Source organism: Stegodyphus dumicola, chromosome 2 (genome assembly GCF_044657685.1).
Source record: "Stegodyphus dumicola isolate Sdum_Otavi_A_Nest chromosome 2, ASM4465768v1".
In the NCBI taxonomy this organism is placed as follows: domain Eukaryota; kingdom Metazoa; phylum Arthropoda; class Arachnida; order Araneae; family Eresidae; genus Stegodyphus; species Stegodyphus dumicola.
In genome coordinates, this window is record NC_140769.1 from 59794939 (window position 1) to 59814069 (window position 19131).

General features: G+C 34.2%; 2 protein-coding genes across 5 annotated transcripts in view; one reads left to right on the plus strand and one right to left on the minus strand.

The window, feature by feature from the left end:
- LOC118193410 (uncharacterized) overlaps positions 1-3992 on the minus strand; it is a 74217-nt gene extending 70225 nt beyond the window's left edge. The window contains exon 1 of the mRNA XM_085810700.1: positions 3701-3992. The gene's annotated coding sequence lies outside the window, so the exon portion shown is untranslated. The remainder of the gene's footprint in view (positions 1-3700) is intronic.
- Positions 3993-4151: 159 nt separating this feature from the next.
- Positions 4152-19131, plus strand: part of Atg2 (Autophagy-related 2) — a 286485-nt gene continuing 271505 nt past the window's right edge. For 2 of the 4 annotated variants that reach the window (XM_085810697.1, XM_085810698.1), the window contains exons 1-3: positions 4157-4455; positions 4921-5089; positions 5251-5400. In XM_085810697.1, coding sequence (XP_085666823.1) covers positions 4291-4455; positions 4921-5089; positions 5251-5400 — 484 coding nt within the window. In that variant the 5' untranslated portion in view covers positions 4157-4290. Of the gene's footprint in view, positions 4456-4920; positions 5090-5250; positions 5401-19131 lie in introns of all 4 variants that reach the window. The other 2 variants (XR_015039434.1, XM_085810699.1) reach the window with 2 other exon arrangements.

Consider the following 19131-nt stretch of genomic DNA (forward strand, 5'->3'; position numbering starts at 1 on the left):
CAATCTTATTGAAAACGAAAAAATTTCTATTGACAAGTATTCTCGACACAGCAATTTTAGGACTTGAACAGCGGAACTTTGTAACTGAACAAGAAATTATGTCTGTTTATAGAATTAAAGAGAATGTATTATCACATAAAACGAAGCAACTTAAACAACTTACATTGAAAAAATGGTTAATAAAGTAAACAAATAAATGTTAAGCTTTTTTTTTTTGCAAATTTTGATACCCTTTAGATCATAATTGTTCTTTATTTCATAAATTATGGTTTTATATTTTTAATTTTATAATTTCTGCATGCCATCTTACCAGATTTAAACTGATGATCTATAATTCAGAATCGCCAAAGTCCCGACGAGTCCGGATTAAAGACTTTTGACTGTAAATGTGTATGCATTTCTCAAGAGCTGGAGGGGGGGGCGGATTTTCTAGCAATGGCGGAAGAGATGCATGGGGCACCATCATAAATATTCATCTAAAATGTGTACGTAGGAAGTATTTTTGTACTTTTTTGCGAAAGGGAAGGAAAATAAGCATCCAGTATTTATTTAATTCTGGATTAATTATGAGTACATATTCAGTGTTTGTGACAGCATAAAGTCCATAAAGTATTGTACTTCCTTTGTATTCTCAGATTAGTCATGCTACTGTAACATTTATGTTCTCAAAACCTGTGCACTGTATTACCATTTTCCAGGTTACAGCTTTAGTTTGACTAAAAAGAAAAATAAATTCACAAATGTTTTATCGCACAAAACTTAAAAGTTCACAAAATGTTGAGTAGATACAACAAATTAAGAAGAGCTGAAAACAGTAAAAGTTATACTACGCAACCAACTCCAGAAACCATGTGTTAGTGTTTAATGGTGTTTTACACATGCTGGTTCATAAAGACTGGACGAGTTTCACAAAGATTTAAGAATATTTGCTTAGGGAGTTAGATTCCTGTATTAGCTAATTCTGTTTCAAAGTCATCAGACATCATGTCAGTAAGAACTGCATGTTACAATTCAGAAATATTCAAGAAACACAATTAGGTGTTTATCATGTTTCAAAATTAGCAAAGTTTTTTCAATAAAAAATAAATATTTTAAGTAAATTGCCAAGGGTTTCTTATTTCAACGATAATGCTTACTTACAAGAATAAAGAAATACCAGTACTGTTCTGTTATCAGGATTGGGTTCAGAAATGTATGTATGTATGTGTTCATTGTATGCATAAGTACATACAGTCAAAAGTCGTTAATTCGGACACCCATAATTCGGAATGATCTATAATCCGGACATGAAAGCTAAAAACTTTGTGCACATGCGCCGCGTCGACACATGCGCATAGGCGTTTACGCGTGCACGTAAGACCTTTTACGACTGCGCATATGTGTGTGCGCAAGCGCAGAATACGTTTTCGCATGCGCGTTTTATGTATAACGGACAGTATAAGCTAAAATTATCCAATTATCAATTTCAGTTAATGTTGATGATTGCGTTGTTCCTTAATTTTCGAATTGGATCCGGCTTATTATTTTTTGCAGACTGTAAGAGCAATACTATAAAAATAAACTTGAACTTTCGATTATGTCAAATAGAATTTCCGATTCTGGAGCTCCCGAAGGATCGTACAAAACGAAAGTATGTTTCGATGTTCATCAAACAAAAAGTGGAATTGCTGCAAAAAATGGATAAAGACATGAAGAATGGTGACAGAGAGGTTAGTGAAAACGAAAAAATTTCGATTGACAAGTTAGTCGGTATTCTTGGCACAGCAATTAACGGGACTTGAACAGCGGAACTTTGTAACTGAACAAGAAATTATGTCTGTTTATAGAATTAAAGAGAGTATTATCATATAAAAAACAAAGCAACTTACATTGAAAGAAATGTTTAATAAAGTAAACAAATAAATATTAAGCTTTTTTTTTTGTAAAATTTGATAACCTTTAGATCATAATTGTTCTTTATTTCATAAATTACGGCTTCATATTTTTAATTTTAGAATTTCTGCATGCCATCTTACGAGATTTAAACTGATGATGTATAATCCGGAAAAATCGATAATTCGGAATCGCCGAAGATTACTCGTCGGGAACTCGACGATAACTCGTTGGGAACGAGTCCGGATTAACGACTTTTGACTGTATATATGTGTGCATACAAATACAAATATAAGCACACACATACCAACACATGTTCATCCAATTCTGAATCCAGTCCCCCTGATAACAAAACAGTGCCAAAATAACTGTTACTGCTTTCGCTCTTCGAGGAAGCATATTCCTTGGATGTACAAATTGTAAACTTTTCTATGTTTTATTTTTTATAGCTAATAAATAAAGCTTTTCCATCAGACTTCGAATTTTTCTTTTTTGGTTATAGTTAAAAACAGGTTTAATAGCAGCAAACTGAAAATAAAAGAAGCAACATACTGCTGTTTACAATAATGTAAAAATATAGAACTATGGATTTTTACTTGATTCTTAATCTATACAATCTCCTCGTGGTAATGGTAAAAAGCATGGAAAAAAAGGATGAGACTGTAAGCTGTCAAACTATTGGGGTTATAGAAAAGTATAGTTAGTTTTTTTGATTATGTTGCCAATACAAGGATCAAACCTCAATACTGCATCACATAACAACTAATTCGTTGTAAATTTGGATCATTAGATATGTTTTGTGTTTCCTAATGCAAATCACAATACAGATATTTATAGGGCATTCAGTACGATCTGAGGTACATTATGAATGCAGGTGTTACCAGGATATAAAACATTTATCTTTTCTACTACACTGATTAGTACACATTCTAAGAGTAATATCAACATGGTAGCTACAAATATGGCACTATCTGTCTTTTGTTTTTACTTATCAGAGAGTAGCAAATAAAGCATAGTTTGAAATTATTGTACACACAATGTGACTTCAAAAATTAAATTAGTAATTATTAAAAAGACATCTTATCACACAAATTCTGTTTCAAAAGCAAAACAACATGAGTTTGTTTATTACGTGAGTAACTTATGAATTCAGAGTCTCAGTTTGGCCATGCTTGTTCTGTACATAGGGTGGTATATGGCATATAATTAAAAAAAAAAAAATTCTAAGAAACAGTATATTCTTAATTTGTTTTAAGAATATGTTCTGAAAATTATTCAGATTTTTGAAGTTTTTTAAAAATAACACTTTTTTTTTTTTTTTTTTTACTTTCATAAAATATATAAATTGCTATTTCAGTGTTGGTGAAGCATCAGACTTTCAATACTCAGCTACATAAATTTCTATCCATAAAAAATATTTTCTGACTTTTTCATCAGCAACTAATAACAGATTTTATTTCAGATATAGAAAACGCATTCAGATTTATCACTCAGCAATACTTGAGCGATTTTTGTGTCTCCCTTTTATTTTTTGTTTATTATCTCTATCTTTAAAATATAATGAATTCACATTCTCTACACTGATTATATATTCATAAATATTTAGGCAAAATAATACATAAGACAATTTAATAAACATTACATAACATTACAGAACTAATTCTAGAATGGCTAATATGTGGAAGGCTATCAAATACTGCATTTTTAAAGTAAATAATTTCTATCGTAGTTATATGAGAACTGAATAATATGAGATTATAGTATAGTTAGTTATACGAGAATATCTGAAATAATATTTTCACACACAATACACATAATGTTTTAATACTTGGGTTTTCAAAGCAGAAAAAGTAAAATAATTCAAATCCAGAAATAAGTGTCAAAAGTAGCTAGTTATCTGATACATATGCAGATCATATGAGCAGGAATGTGATATATTAAAATATATATAAAATCAGATCGAAAAGTAATTGCCCTGCGTTTTTGCAATAAACGCACATTACTTGACTTTTAATGCTAATTTAGCAATATGACACAAGCAAATTAGCAATCAGATACCAAACAAATATATATAAACAAATTTCAATTCCGCTTTTCACCTCATATGATATTTACTTCCGTTGGCATAATGAAATGTCGCCCGTATCCTTAAAGGAGCCAAGTTGGCGCAACCAAGGCTGTTCTCCGAACAATATCGAAATAAACCAAGCCTTCATTTCAAAAGAGTTCAAATAAAATACTTCGTAAACACTAGGTACAGGACCTGGCAACATCTTTTTTTAACATAATCAGGTGTTGCAATGGATTTAATGTGTAGTTGTTGTACATGTGCGCTTTGTTTTTGTTCGTGCTGCGTTTTGTAAACAAATACTAATTAGTTAATTTTGGTCGTGGAATGTCATATGCTTAGACATTAAAATGACTCTAGGATGGTTCAGTTTAGAAACTAGGCTTAAAAGAGTAGTTCGATATATAATAAAACGTTACACTGGAAGATACTTTGAAAACTTTTATCAAGATGAACTATCCTGTGGAATGAACCATGGAAAAGCATCTATTGAAAATGTTAGATTAAATGTTGAGGTAATTTTTTGCTTTGTTAGAGTATTTTTAATGTTTTGTAATCAACATAATATTTCATGTTTTATTGGTATAATATATTTTTATTTATTTATTTATTTTTTAAAGTTTGTGTTTTGAAAATTACAGTTAGTTTCTAAATATAAAATAATTGCGTGCAGAAAACATTTGCTCTTTATTCTTTGAAATAGAAAATATCCGCAAGAATTTCGATTGTCCCAGTGAATATTCCTATTATTGTAATCTCTAAAAATATTCCTGTGATTGAAGCATATGTTCTTTATACTAGTTTATTATACATTAAAACGCTAATTTATTTTACAGTTATACAATACGCTTCTGTTTTCAGTTTTTATCGTTAAAAATACGTTGATATATGTATATTTTATCCATTGATTAATGATCAATATGTAACACTTCATCATTTCTGTAATTCATAGCTATTTAATTTATGCAAATTTGTTTCAGGCGTTGAATGAATTATGCGAAGAATATCACCTGCCTTTTGAATTCCTCCATGGCTCCATTGATTTTCTTTCACTGTTAGTACCATGGTCAGCTCTTTTAAGTGCAAATGTTATTTTTGAAGTCAGAGGACTTAAGCTTACTGTGCAACCTAAGGAAAGGCCAGAGGATGGTAAATTATATTTAAATTTAAGTTTGTACTTATCCAGTGTTTCGTTATCAAATGTTGTCAGCCTCAAATATGCAACATAGATTATTTTCAAAGAAAAATTGATAATGATGGAACAAGCTAATAATTATAATTGTTTGTAATTTATATAAATTTAATTTTAGTATCCATGTTTGATTCAATGTGGACAAGTACATCTAGCTTGCAGCTAGCTGAAGAATGTCTAAAATCCAAAGTAGATGATGAGGAAGAGAAAATTGATGCCTATTATAAATCTGATGGTCTTGAAATAATAGCACAAACCATTGAAGCAGGTAAAAAAAAGTGCTTCTAATAATAATGTATTTTTCTATGATATGAAGTTATATGAAACATTAAAATGGATTTTATATATACAGTCAAAAGTCTTTAATCCGGACTCATCAGGACTTCCGTGATTCCGGATTATAGATCATCAGTTTAAATCTGGTAAACTTTAAGGTTTTTATAAAATTAAAAATATGAAACCGTAATTTATGAAATAAAGAACAATTATGATCTAAAAGGTATCAAAATTTACCAAAAAAAAAAAAAAAAAAAAAAAAGTTAATATTTATTTGTTTACTTTATTAAACATTTCTTTCAATGTAAATTGTTTAAGTTGCTTCGTTTTATGTGATAATACTTTCTCTTTAATTCTATAAACAGACATAATTTCTTGTTCAGTTACAAAGTTTCGCTGTTCAAATCGGGTAGAATAGACTTTAAGGTACCCTTTGTATTATGGCGAAATTGTTGTTTGATTTATCGCCAAGTTGTTGTTTCATTTATGGTAGCCTGAGTAGTTGAATGTTATGGAAACCCTATTGTGATGTAATCGGGTGCATGGTTCTGTGAAATTTTGAATCATGGGATGTTTTGTAAGCGTTTTTGCGGTGTGTGTTGGTTTGATTCTTTAGACGGTAGAATGGCCGAATGTAGTAAGATTAATTTGAAGTTTCTGTATGATTTGGAGCGAAAGGGGAAAAGAGCTTTAATTGACTGGTGTGTAAATGAAGGTTTACTTAGTAGCCATTATAAGTGTCCTGTATGTAGGAAAGATATGCACTTAGTCGAATGTAAAAACCGTTTAGATGGATTTGAATGGGTTTGTAGGAAGAAAGCTTCAGATGGTCACTATGTGAAGTGTTCGATCAGAAAGAGTACCTGGTTTGAAAAAACATCTGCCCTGAAGATAACGATAGTGCAGACAGATCAACTTCCGGTTAATCTTTACATTATGGTAACTTGGCGATTTTTTGGCGAAAATTTGGCAACCAACTCTCCTACAGCAACCCTCTATTTTTTTTCCCCGCTGCCATTTTGTCTTCACGAAGTAAAGACATGTTTCTTTTCTTCTTATCTACTGAACACTTCTTCCAACAATCTACTAGCCGAATTACACTTATCAGGTTCAATGTTTCTTCTAACCTTCTTCGGAAACATACAATGACCTGACTAGGAACAGAGAGCTTACTAAAGCTATGTTCACTAATTGTAGTAAGTAGACAGGATACAGACGAAGGGTATACAAGACCCTTTATTTTTCTTTATATACAATGACTTCCGTACTTCGGAATACAATGACCCTCCACTCGGGGTCTAACGTAAAAGGTATAAAAATAAAACTAAACTCTAATTTAACTTTAGAATAAGATTGGCCTTATAATAACAGGAAGCGTATGTAGCACAGAGACTGTGAACACTACAATACGTTTAATTTATCAAGAGGATTAAAACCTCTGGCCTGGAAGGCAAATAGCAACTGCGTAACTTCTAAGGTAAGCGGCCTGCTTCGAACTCACTGCTTCCTCTCTCCTGCTTGGCAAAAAGGCCACACTTAAATACTTGGCGTTCGCCAGACAACTTTGCATAAACTCCTTCACGCTTATAATTCTGGCCGGAAGTAGAAAATAAGAAGTGATAGTAAAGATTTAAAATAAAATAAACGTTAGTAAAACTTAAGATCCTTACATACTTCCCGCCAGAGTTAATTAGTTTGAAACTGAGGTCTAAAACGACCTTGTTGAAAACTTTTAGCTCTAGAAACTAACGCGAGGCCAACCTTTTACAATCATAACTTAGCTAGAAACTAGAAAATTTAAAAGAAAGAAATTTGTTACAATAGCAGCTCCCGGGATATACAACAATCTCTTTTTTTTTTTTTTTTTCATCTGTACTGCATCTAAACAGGAGCTTTATTCAATTCTGGTTCCTTCCAGAGATCTGGAAGGAAAACTAGTTTAATGAAATGTTACAGAATGACATTGCAAATAACATATAGAATATACTTCTCTTAACATTCTTATTTCATTCATGACTATTTTAATTATCTCTCCCCGTGCTCTCTGACATGTGTTGTAAAAGAACACCAAACACGTATGTGTTTCTGTCTACGTGTGCCACACTTCCTCCTACAATCAAAGCACTAACGTGTTAAAATTCAACATATGAGACCTCTTAACACACCCTACTTTCAACTCTAAACCCTGAGGTACTATTCTGAAAGTGGCTAACTCTAAAGTGTCAGAGAGCCTAACTACATCATTCAACCTTTAACACATATTCACCATGATTTAATCTTTACAGTCACACGAATAACAAATTTTTAACATTACGTTCACTTTTACCATATCACGGTATTTCTTAACATTCAAAATAACAGTTCACATGTATACAAGAACATATCAACATGCCGTTAATTTTACACATTTGAAAACATACATTAGTAGTACATTGTTAACTTCTATTCTTTTCAAAGCAAGTGCCAATTCTTTCTACATTGAAATAATACTACATTTCAAAAAGTCTTTCAGACTAAAACTTCTTTCTTGCTAGAATGTTTTAAATAAAATTTATACAATAACTTTTTACAATATTTAAGTCTTTACAAAACGCTATTATACATCAACTTTAGTTTTACGCGCGAGTAATTGAAAAACATAATAAGAAAATCGGTCACAACTCATTTCTCGCCCTTTTGGCGATAAAGGTAGACCTCGCATGAGGTAAAACTTCTTGAAATCTGCCACTTGCAGTAAGAATGAAAGATTAACTTAAGTTTGTAAAGTAACATAAAATTTTACTTATCTTTGTAATATTCAGACATCCTTTTCTGGGCCCAGTCTTTAAAGGTATAGCTGATAGTAGCTTGGTTGATCCTCCTTCTTGTACGGGCTCGCCCTTCAGTGCTTTCCTCTGGAAGCTTCCGTTTTTCACCAGTACGGCCACCCTTGAACACCTTCCTTTTGTGCTCTGCTTGTGGTCTTGGCCGTTTGAAGGCAGCTGGTCTTGGTGGAACCGGGAAACTTCTGTCGTGATCCTGCTTGGACCTCGTTGTTGGCCGTTCAAATTTTTCTTGTACTTTTTCCTCCGCCGCTGATGGCCTTTCCGCAGTTCGGCGACTTTTGCTGCGGAGAGTTCTGTCGGATGAGTAGATCTTCCGTTTTAAAGCCGGGTTATAGTTGCCGTCATTTCTCCTGGTCCTCTTCACATGCGTCGTCCTTCTCCCTTCTTCATTCTGGGGGTTTTTGTGCACTCTGTTTTCTGGACGGTGGAACGACTTCTTTTTCTTTTTACCTTCAGTTTTTCCGCGGGGCAATTTTCTTTTCACTTGCTTCTGTCTCTCATTGGCTTGCCCTTGTACTTGTCGTTTTCCCACCTCTGGAACTTGTACCTGCGGTGTCTGCCGTACCGGATCCTGCAAAAGATCTGAAAAGATTTTCATTTTATTACGATCGAAGTAGGGTTTAATTTGATCAATATTTGCGGAACAGGTTTCACCATTTCTTGCCTTTAACACTACAACAGCGTGAGTTATTTTTTCTATAACATATGGTCCTTCAAAGCGTGGAAAAAATTTGGCAGTTTTATCTTCTGGTGCTGAAGAAAGTGAATGCTTGATTTTTAAAACTTCATCCCCTACTTTATAAGTTACTCCCCGTCGTTTCAGATCATAGTATAACTTCTGTTTTCTTTGTGCTACTTCCGTATTCTTTTTTGCTTCTTTTATTAGTTTTTCTATATCACCCATTTTAAATTCTGGGGCTCTTTGTTGCACATAAAATAGTTTATCTAACGGTGTTATAACCTTTCTGCCTAGAAATAACTCAGCAGGAGTTTTGCCCGTTGTATCATGTTTTGCGGTCCTAAGGGCGAAAGCAAATTCATTGACATAGTTATCCCAGCTTTTATGAAAATTTTTAACATAACTACGGATAATTTTCACTATATTTCTGTTGACCCGTTCCTCTATATTTGATTGCGGCCGATACGGGACCATTTTTAAATGACGTATGCCCAGTTTTTGGCACATGTCTTCAAATATATTACTTACAAATTGAGGACCATTATCCGATATAACTTTTAGGGGTGCCCCGTATTTTAAAATATATTTATTTAAAATAGAATCAGTAACTAATTTCGCGGAGGCTTGTTTTAAGGGAACAATTTCGGTCCATTTACTAAAATGATCAACCATAACAAGGAGATAGCGACTTTTGTTTAACTGACTTTTTGGGAAAGGGCCCAATAAATCGATGCCGATTATTTCATTTGGAAATTCGGATTTAATACTATTTAGAAACCCGGCCGGGCGGAAATTAATATAATTAACGGCTTGACATGTTGGGCAGGACTGGACATACGCCCTTGTTAACTTTTGCAGTTCAGGAAAGTAGACTGCCTCGCGTACGCGTTGGATAGTTTTTCAAATACCAGCATGAGAAGCTAAAGGGCTGTCATGGAGCTCTTGCAGGATATTTAATCTAAGACTAGCTGCGATAACAGGTCGAAATTCGTTGTTGGAATTCGTAGTTTTTGTGTAGAATAATAGACCATCTATTAGTTCGTAATGGGCCTCCCTATTTCTTATCGCCACAATATCTTGGTGGCTAAAATTTTCAGGATCCTTCAAATACTCATAAATACTTCCAAACTCAGGATCCTTACCCAGTTCGGTTATTACAGTTTCTCGGGAATTTATTGTACACGCTGTCAGCATTGCAACTTTTACGGTATTACCCTGTTCGTCTAATTTAATTCGTGATAGGGCATCTGCTACGATATTTTCCTTTCCGGGGGTATGCTTGATTACCAGATTATATTCTTGCAGCTTGAGTGCCCATCTTATTAACCTTGGGGATAAATTTTTCCCTGAGTACAATCTAGTTACCGCCGCATGATCAGAATATACTGTTATCGGCGCCTTTCCAAAATAGACTCGGAACTTTTGCACTGCTAACAGAACTGCAAGTGCCTCTCTCTCGGTCGCGGAATAGTTTCTTTGTGTTTGATTTAAAGTTCGGCTAAAAAATGCCACGGGCTGCTGATTTTGCGAAAGTACCGCTCCTACCGCATAATCCGAAGCATCCGCTGAAATTTCTAAATTTTCATCCTTTTCAGGAAATTTCAACACAGGGGCTTGCGTTAATGCTTGTTTTAATTTTTCGAAAGCACTATTGGCTTCAGCCGTCCACGAGAATCTTGCCTTTTTCCTTTTTAATTTTAACAATGGCTCAGCGATAGCCGCAAAATCTTTTATAAAGGACCTATAATATGAACAAAGTCCTAGAAAAGAAGAGAGCTTCTTTGCCGTGTTTGGAGTCGGATACTTTTGCAAAGCGATTATTTTTCATTCGTCTGTCTCGATACCTTTCTGAGATATTTTATAACCTAAGTATTTTAATTCAGGGGCTGCAAATTTGCACTTTTCGACATTAACTTTTAGACCGGCCTCATTTAATAATGAAAACACCTGTCTTAAATCCTGTACATGTTGGTCCAGATTATCACTAGTAATAATGATATCGTCTAAATAGATAAATGTGGACTTTCCAAGAACAGGCCTTAGCACAATGTCCATACATCGCTGAAATGTTGCCGGTGCCCCTGAAAGGCCAAACGGCATACGCAGGTATGCATAAGTGCCAGACTTGGTTATAAAAGCAGTCTTAGGCACGTCTTTCGGTCTAACCCCTATTTGAAAATAACCAGTTGTTAAGTCTAAAGTTGTCATGTATTTGGTAGACGTTATGTTCCTTAGAATTTCTTCAATAATAGGTAACGGACATACCGGATATTTAGTCATGGAGTTTAATTTACGATAGTCAATCGCAAAACGCCACCTCTTTGGATGTGTTACTGGATAGTCATTGGTTTTCTTACATAAAACAACCGGGATAGCATAACTTCTTGAGATGGGCGTTATGATCTTTTTACGTAACATATCTCTAATGTGCTACTCTATAATTTTTTCCTTATTCTTATCATACCGGTATGGTTTTTGACGAACCGGCAATGCATCTCCGGTGTCAATACTATGGTTAGTAACCTGAGTAAATCCTGGAATATCACTAAATAAGGAAGCAAATTCACTTACCACTTGTCGGATTCTATCTTGCTCGTCATTAGGCAGGTGGTCAAGATTTAACCTTGGCGGTTCAACCTTTTCTACATGCACTGGTTTCATCGTCAGCTTAAGGGACGCTGCATTAAAATCCAGTGTAGCTTGTGCGTCTGAAAGAAAGTCTATTCCTAGGATTAAATTTGCTTGCAAATTCTTTACTATAAAAAACATCACCTTTACTTGTTCGTCCTTGATACGGATGTACAAAGGTACTTTACCTACGCACTTACATTGTTCTCCTTGCGCCGCTAATACTGTTGTATTATCCACATTATATATGCAGTATTTGCGAAAATACTTTCTAAAAAAGACTTCTGCCACACAGGAACACTGCGCACCGGTATCCAGGAGTGCGGTGGCCGGGATATTATTTACCAAGACTTCAATCTTCGGAAGAGTTAAATTTTTCACCATTACTGTATTTAACTTGTAGGAAGAGGGGTTTTCGTGGCCTTCGGATTTCCGCACCCTCTCGTCAGCAGAAATCCGTTTTAGTTTAAATTATTTTTCCTTTCGGTGCTTTCCTTCTTTCTCCACTGGCCTTGAGACTTTTTTCCTGGGTTGCTATTGAACTGTCGACGTTCGCCGGCTGTTTTTGAATGCTCGGGTTTCCTTGCCCACTGATTCGCTTTTTCTCCGTAGCCATGTGCTTGAGTTTGCTGTAGTCTTGGCGTACCAAATTGGTTTCGCTGTTGATATTGGCGTCTTCTTTCGACGTCCGCCGTTCTTCTACTTTCAAACTGGATTGCTAGCTCAAATAATTTTTCCAGTGTAGTCGGATTTCCCCATTCAATAAAGTCTTGCACTTGGGGTAGTAACCTCGGCAAAATCACTTGAATTATTTCAGGATCCGGATGGTTTCCATACAAGAGCTTGAAAACGTGAATTTTTCTTAAAATAAAGCTCGAGAGGTTTTCCATTCTTTGTTGATATATACTGAAAAGTTCTGTTTCTAATTTCGCACGATCCCTTACAACAGGGAAGGCTTTTAGTAGGGCAGTCTTGAAATTTTCGTAAGTATAGGTGGGACTTCCTGCTTGACCCAAGAGACTTCTGCCGATACATTTGAACCAGTTAAGCGCTTGGCCCCTCAAAGCGCTGGTAGCTAAGGTAACTTTTTGAAACTCGTGCACGGGGTAGAGCATGAAGTGGTCATCCAATTTTTCCAAAAAACTGGTTACCTGTGAGTTTCCATTAAACGTTGCTTCTGGTTTCATCGAAGCGCGCATGGTCTGGACGATGTACCCAAATCCTTCCAGAGCGGCAGCTGGCATTTCTGGATTCTGAGCCGTTTCTGCAGGCAGCACAGGTTCTTCTTGAAATTCGGCCATGGTTATTCTTCGTCGGGCGCCACTATCAGGTTCAATGTTTCTTCTAACCTTCTTCGGAAACATACAATGACCTGACTAGGAACAGAGAGCTTACTAAAGCTATGTTCACTAATTGTAGTAAGTAGACAGGATACAGACGAAGGGTATACAAGACCCTTTATTTTTCTTTATATACAATGACTTCCGTACTTCGGAATACAATGACCCTCCACTCGGGGTCTAACGTAAAAGGTATAAAAATAAAACTAAACTCTAATTTAACTTTAGAATAAGATTGGCCTTATAATAACAGGAAGCGTATGTAGCACAGAGACTGTGAACACTACAATACGTTTAATTTATCAAGAGGATTAAAACCTCTGGCCTGGAAGGCAAATAGCAACTGCGTAACTTCTAAGGTAAGCGGCCTGCTTCGAACTCACTGCTTCCTCTCTCCTGCTTGGCAAAAAGGCCACACTTAAATACTTGGCGTTCGCCAGACAACTTTGCATAAACTCCTTCACGCTTATAATTCTGGCCGGAAGTAGAAAATAAGAAGTGATAGTAATGATTTAAAATAAAATAAACGTTAGTAAAACTTAAGATCCTTACACACTTATGCTAGAAATTTTATCAAACAAAACTGCTTAATCATGACAAATATTCACTGCAAAATTGGGAAAAAGTGCACAATGCCATACTCCTTACGCGTTTTTCAAAATAACATATACACATAAACCATGTACACGCCGACTTATTTTTACTTAAAAAAACATCCCAGAATTGCACAAAAATGGCATTGCGCACACTCTTCACTATATCCATGTACACTGCTTTTTTCTCATAAATTAGAAAAATTTCACGAAAATATATGACAATTTTCTCAATCTTTAAACCCAGTAAAAAGAACATATATGAAATTACCTGATTGCGAAAAAGTATTTACCCTTTACAAATATGAACATTTCCACATATAAAATAAATAAAATATCCAAAAACTTTTACCTCTAAATCATCTATTACATTATACATGTCACCAACGAATTCATACCGCAAGCATTACAAATACTTAGTATCAAATATTTAAATTATTTCCATGCACGTTTATTTCAACTTAAACGTATACCAAATTCCTACAAACATAAAATTCACAAAATAACTATCATTTAATTAAAATATCACTAAACCATGTACACGTCGACTTATTTTTACTTAAAAAAAATCATCCCAGAATTGCACATAAATGGCATTGCGCACACTCTTCACTATATCCATGTACACTGCTTTTTTCTCATAAATTAGAAAAATTTCACGAAAATACATGACAATTTTCTCAATCTTTAAACCCAGTAAAAAGAACATATATGAATTTACCTGATCGCGAAAAAGTATTTACCCTTTACAAATATGAACATTTCCACATATAAAATAAATAAAATATCTAAAAACTTTTACCTCTAAATCATCTATTACATTATACACGTCACCAACGAATTCATACCGCAAGTATTACAAGTACTTAGTATCAAATATTTAAATTATTTCCATGCAAGTTTATTTCAACTTAAACGTATACCAAATTCCTACAAACATAAAATTCACAAAATAACTATCATTTCATTAAAATATAATTAAATTCAAAAACACTACTTAAAATATAAATGAGCACATACCAATTTTCCCAATAATACCAAATTCCTTTCCACCTTACATTTAGAACAATGCATAAAAATAATATCCTCAAATAATTAAAAATACTAACTTACCTAATCTTCTTCAGAATCTTGATTACGTGGCGGATACACTTTTCTAATTCATTCAATAAAATTATTGAAAGATGTTTTCTGCGAATTTTTCCTCCATACTTCCTCCGCTAAATAAAAAGCAAACTTTTCTTTATCACAATGCCTAAATACCCATTTCGAATTCACTTTACTTAGGGCCATGAGATCCAAAAATTACACAACACTGTTTCACACAACACAGAATAAAGCCAAATACAAAATTTCCACATTTTTTCCCGATTTCCCCCCTTTTCCGATTAAAGAACCGTAATTCGTCCATTAATATCACATGACATATCCCATGATCTCTCATTTCCCTCACGCAAAATAATGCGTAATCGGAACTGAGTACTGCTCACATTATTACCAAAGTTCCAGGTAGTAACCTTTATCGCCTCCAAAATGTCGCCAAACTACCAGTTACCATATTGTAAAGATCAACCCAACTTCCAGTTCATTGCGTGCCGTAATGTCCCCCCCCCCCGCAGAGCAGTGTGAAATTGATAAACAGATTTTGGAATGGTTAGACAAACAAAGGATGTGCTTTTATCCTTTTTTTTTTTCTTGTAGCAATTCCAGTTTTTGTTTGATGGACATTGAAACATACTTCCGTTTTGTAGATCCTTTGGCAGCTCCAGCATCGGAAATTCTATTTGACATGATCGAAAGTTCAAGCTTACTTTTATAAAATTGCTCTCAGTCTGCAAAAAATAATAAGCCGGATCCAATTCGAAGATTAAGGAACAACGCAATCTACAACATTAACCGAAATAGATAATTTTAGCTTAGCTTATACTGTATGTTATACATTAAACGCGCATGCGTAAAAATATTATGTGCATGCATAAAGATATTACGAGCTGCGTTGACGCATGCGCAGAAAGTTTAAATTTCACTTTGAGGTCCGGATTTACTTTGAGGATTTACTTTATTATTACATTTTTACTTTGAGGTCCGGATTTTAGATCATTCCTGATTATGGGTGTCCGGATTAACAACTTTTGACTATAGTACGTGAACATATTTCATTTTTTAAATTTCAGTACTTTCTGATTATCCATATCCCCACTTAAAAGTCATAAAGAGTTCGGCGACTTTGGACTGGTATTAGTTTAGGTATCATTATGTCTGTTTTAATGATCTATCCGGTGTTGTCTGTTCTTTTGCTTTCTTTTTTGTCCGCTTATATCTCAGTTTTTTACATTGTCCTATCCATGTGTCCATCCATTATAGTTTCTATAAAAAGAAAGAAACGAATCAGAAAATTGCACAAACTCGGCAATATGCACTGCCCTTAAACATGATCATCCAAGTATTGTCAAAACTCCCAACAAAGCATGTTGTGGATGTGATAATCAATTAAACATAAACAATTGAACTTTAATTATTCATTGAATTATCTAAATGTGTTGCATGCCACTATAGGCAAAAACAAAAAACTGCAAGTGCATAGTTTTACACAAGTGGCTTTCTAGCCAACATGCGCTAAGAACAAGATCTCGCCAAGTGTGTTGAAAACGTATTAATTATACAAGTTAGTACTTAACATACTCCCTGGCATTGAAGGAGTCAAACAGTTCAATCAATAATGAATAATTAAACATACATTACAGTTACAAAATAATTAATACATAAATTTTCAAAACGCAATAATGCAATACAATTATAAGAAATGAAATTTCACTGTTAGCAGATTGTTGAATCAAAATAGTCCTTTAGGAAGAATTCTCCTCTGATTGGCAATATGGCTGTTTTTGAGATTCCTCTTTTTAATGGCTCCATTGCTGCCTTCACATTTACAACCCTAACTTTTCTATCCGGTCCCAGAAAAACATTTACAACACGACCACTTATTTACAGGAAAGCCATCTTCCTTAACCAATACTAGCTTAATCAATTTCAAATTTGTTCTATCTGGCTGCTACTTTGCATATTGTTGAAGAGTGTTCTAATTCAGATTCAACGATGGCTGTCCTTGGCCTTCCGATAAGGAAATGACCTGGTGTCAGAGCCTTCATATCATTAATGTCGGATGATAATGGAGTGATCGGATGTGAATTTAAAATAGACTCGATTTGTGTTACTACAGTTAATTATTCCTCAAATGTTAGTCTTGCATTGCCTACTGTTCTCTTTAAGTGATATTTTGTGGATTTATCCCTGCCTCCCACAGCCCACAAAAATTAGGAGTTCGAGGAGGAATAAATTTCCATTAGATTACTTCTTCGGATAAGTAATTAGCTAACTCTTCTTCAGGACACCTAATTAAGTTGTTAAGTTTTTGCAATTCAGCATTAGCACCTATAAAGTTTTTTTTGCGTTGTCGGAAAATATAACTGCCATTTTCCCTCTTCTGGCAATGAATCTCTTCAAAGTGACAATGTGGTGTATTTAATTATGGCAAAGCACACTAGAGCTATCTGCCTAAGGGGAATGATGTCTTAGTGGAGGACTTTCTAAGAGAAACTGGCTCGTATACACATTATACATGGGGAAAACGCCCATGCAGCCAGCCCGTTCCCGGGATTCGAACCTCGGACTGAACTACCAGTGTTCAGTGACTTTACCGCTCGGTCGCTGGTGGGCTCAAAGTGACAATGAAGGTAGCTGTTGTAAGTTCAGATACTAATTCGAAATGAACTACCTTGGTTAAGAAGCAACTGAAAATTGCTAAGTATGCCTTATTGAGGATCCCCTGTCTTTGACCCTTGTATCTTATGAAAAAAAGGCCCCAAAAATCTGTGCCAACATAATTGAAAGGGGCACTGGGATTTACGTGTTCTGATGGTAAAGAACCCATAATTTGATTGAGTGCAATTGGGTTGTTTCTTCTACAGGTAAAACATTCATGCATTATTTTTCTGGTTAAATTCCTGTTTGTAGTGGCCAGAATTTCTGCCTCGCACGGCACAACGATGCTTGCGAACCTACATATAAATACTTTTTGTGATAATATTCTACAATTGTATTGCTTAACTTATCCTTTGCTGGCAAGATTATTTGGTGTTTTGGTGAAAACCTGAGGTTGGCATTTTTGAAACTGCCTGCAGCTCTCATTACCTTATCTTTATCCAAAGAAGGATTCAATGCTACTAATTTACTTTTGCAAGAAATTCGTTTATCTTGCAGCAATACGTAGTATTCTGGCTTAAATTCCCTTTTTCAGTGTTCTCTTTTGAGGTAATTTTCTGCATAATTTAATTCTTCTGAACTTACCCAATTTGTTCTTTTATGAGGCGGAATTCTTCCCTTTCTGGTATTCCAAACAAACCTTAACATATAGGTCAGAAAACGTAGTAATTTAACAGTAATTATTACTAATGTTTAAAATAGATTCAATTAAATAATTAGTGTCAATGCAGATCAGGGATATGGTCAGTCACTTTTCATAATTCACTATAAAAGTCTTCTGCTTCTTTTAGATGTTGATGATCAATATTTTTAGTAGATACAAGGGGACCTCTTCCTTCATCAGGAAGGAAGGTCCGTTCCACCATAGATCAGCATCACATAGTTTGTTGAAGTTTACTGCATGGGAAGCAGGACCTGCTGTATTGTCTTATGAGCGTACATGATTTTGTTAATTCTAGTAATTAAGTTAATTAAGTATTGAATTTTAGTCACTCTATTGGCAAAAAAGGTTTTGAGCAATGCCAGGATTATCGTAGAATTCGACCACAAATATGTCTTACTGATTCTTAAATTCAGGAGAGTCATCACCTTTGACATTAGCTGTGATAATAATAAAGCTGCACAAAGTTCCGGAAGACTCAGATAACCGGCACTTGGCGCAATTTTTTCCGCCATCTTGAATGGGCGAAAACCGCCAGATCCTTGGAAGGATTTTTTTGACGCCAAGAGGGAAATGACGTTAAAAGATGCTTTCCAAAATTTCCCTCTGGAGCCCGATATAAGGAAAAAACCCGTGCTAGGTGAAAATTGCCTGAGGCTAAATATAGTAACGTGTTTGCGTTAAAAAAGGTAAACAATGCACATAGAGCTAATTTAGTTATTGATGTGGTTAAGTTAATCTACATATTTTCACCTTACTATTTGAGATTATGATATATATAACTCCAACATTATTACCGTTTATACTTCTCTTTTTAATTCTGACCAATAATTTCTACAATAATTCATAATAATAGTTAAATATGTTTGAAAATATGGTTTTCATATAAATGCAGTAAAGATCATGCAAATGGAATATTTATCACTCAAGTAACGTTAAAAATTTTAAAAGATCAAATATATATGAATATACTATTTTTAAAAAAATAAAACTTTCATTTCACACATTATATTTTATGTTGATGAACCAAACTGATCATTATAGATTTATTTTTACTCTCTATATTAAAGTAACCTTATGTCAGCATTTTATATAGAATAAATATTTTATATAAAATTATTCATTCACATTATATTACAAATAAAATAAAATTAGATAAATCAAATAAAATATTAAATTAAATGTATTATTTTTAAATTAAAAATTATGTTAAATTTAAGCTAAAAATATATCAA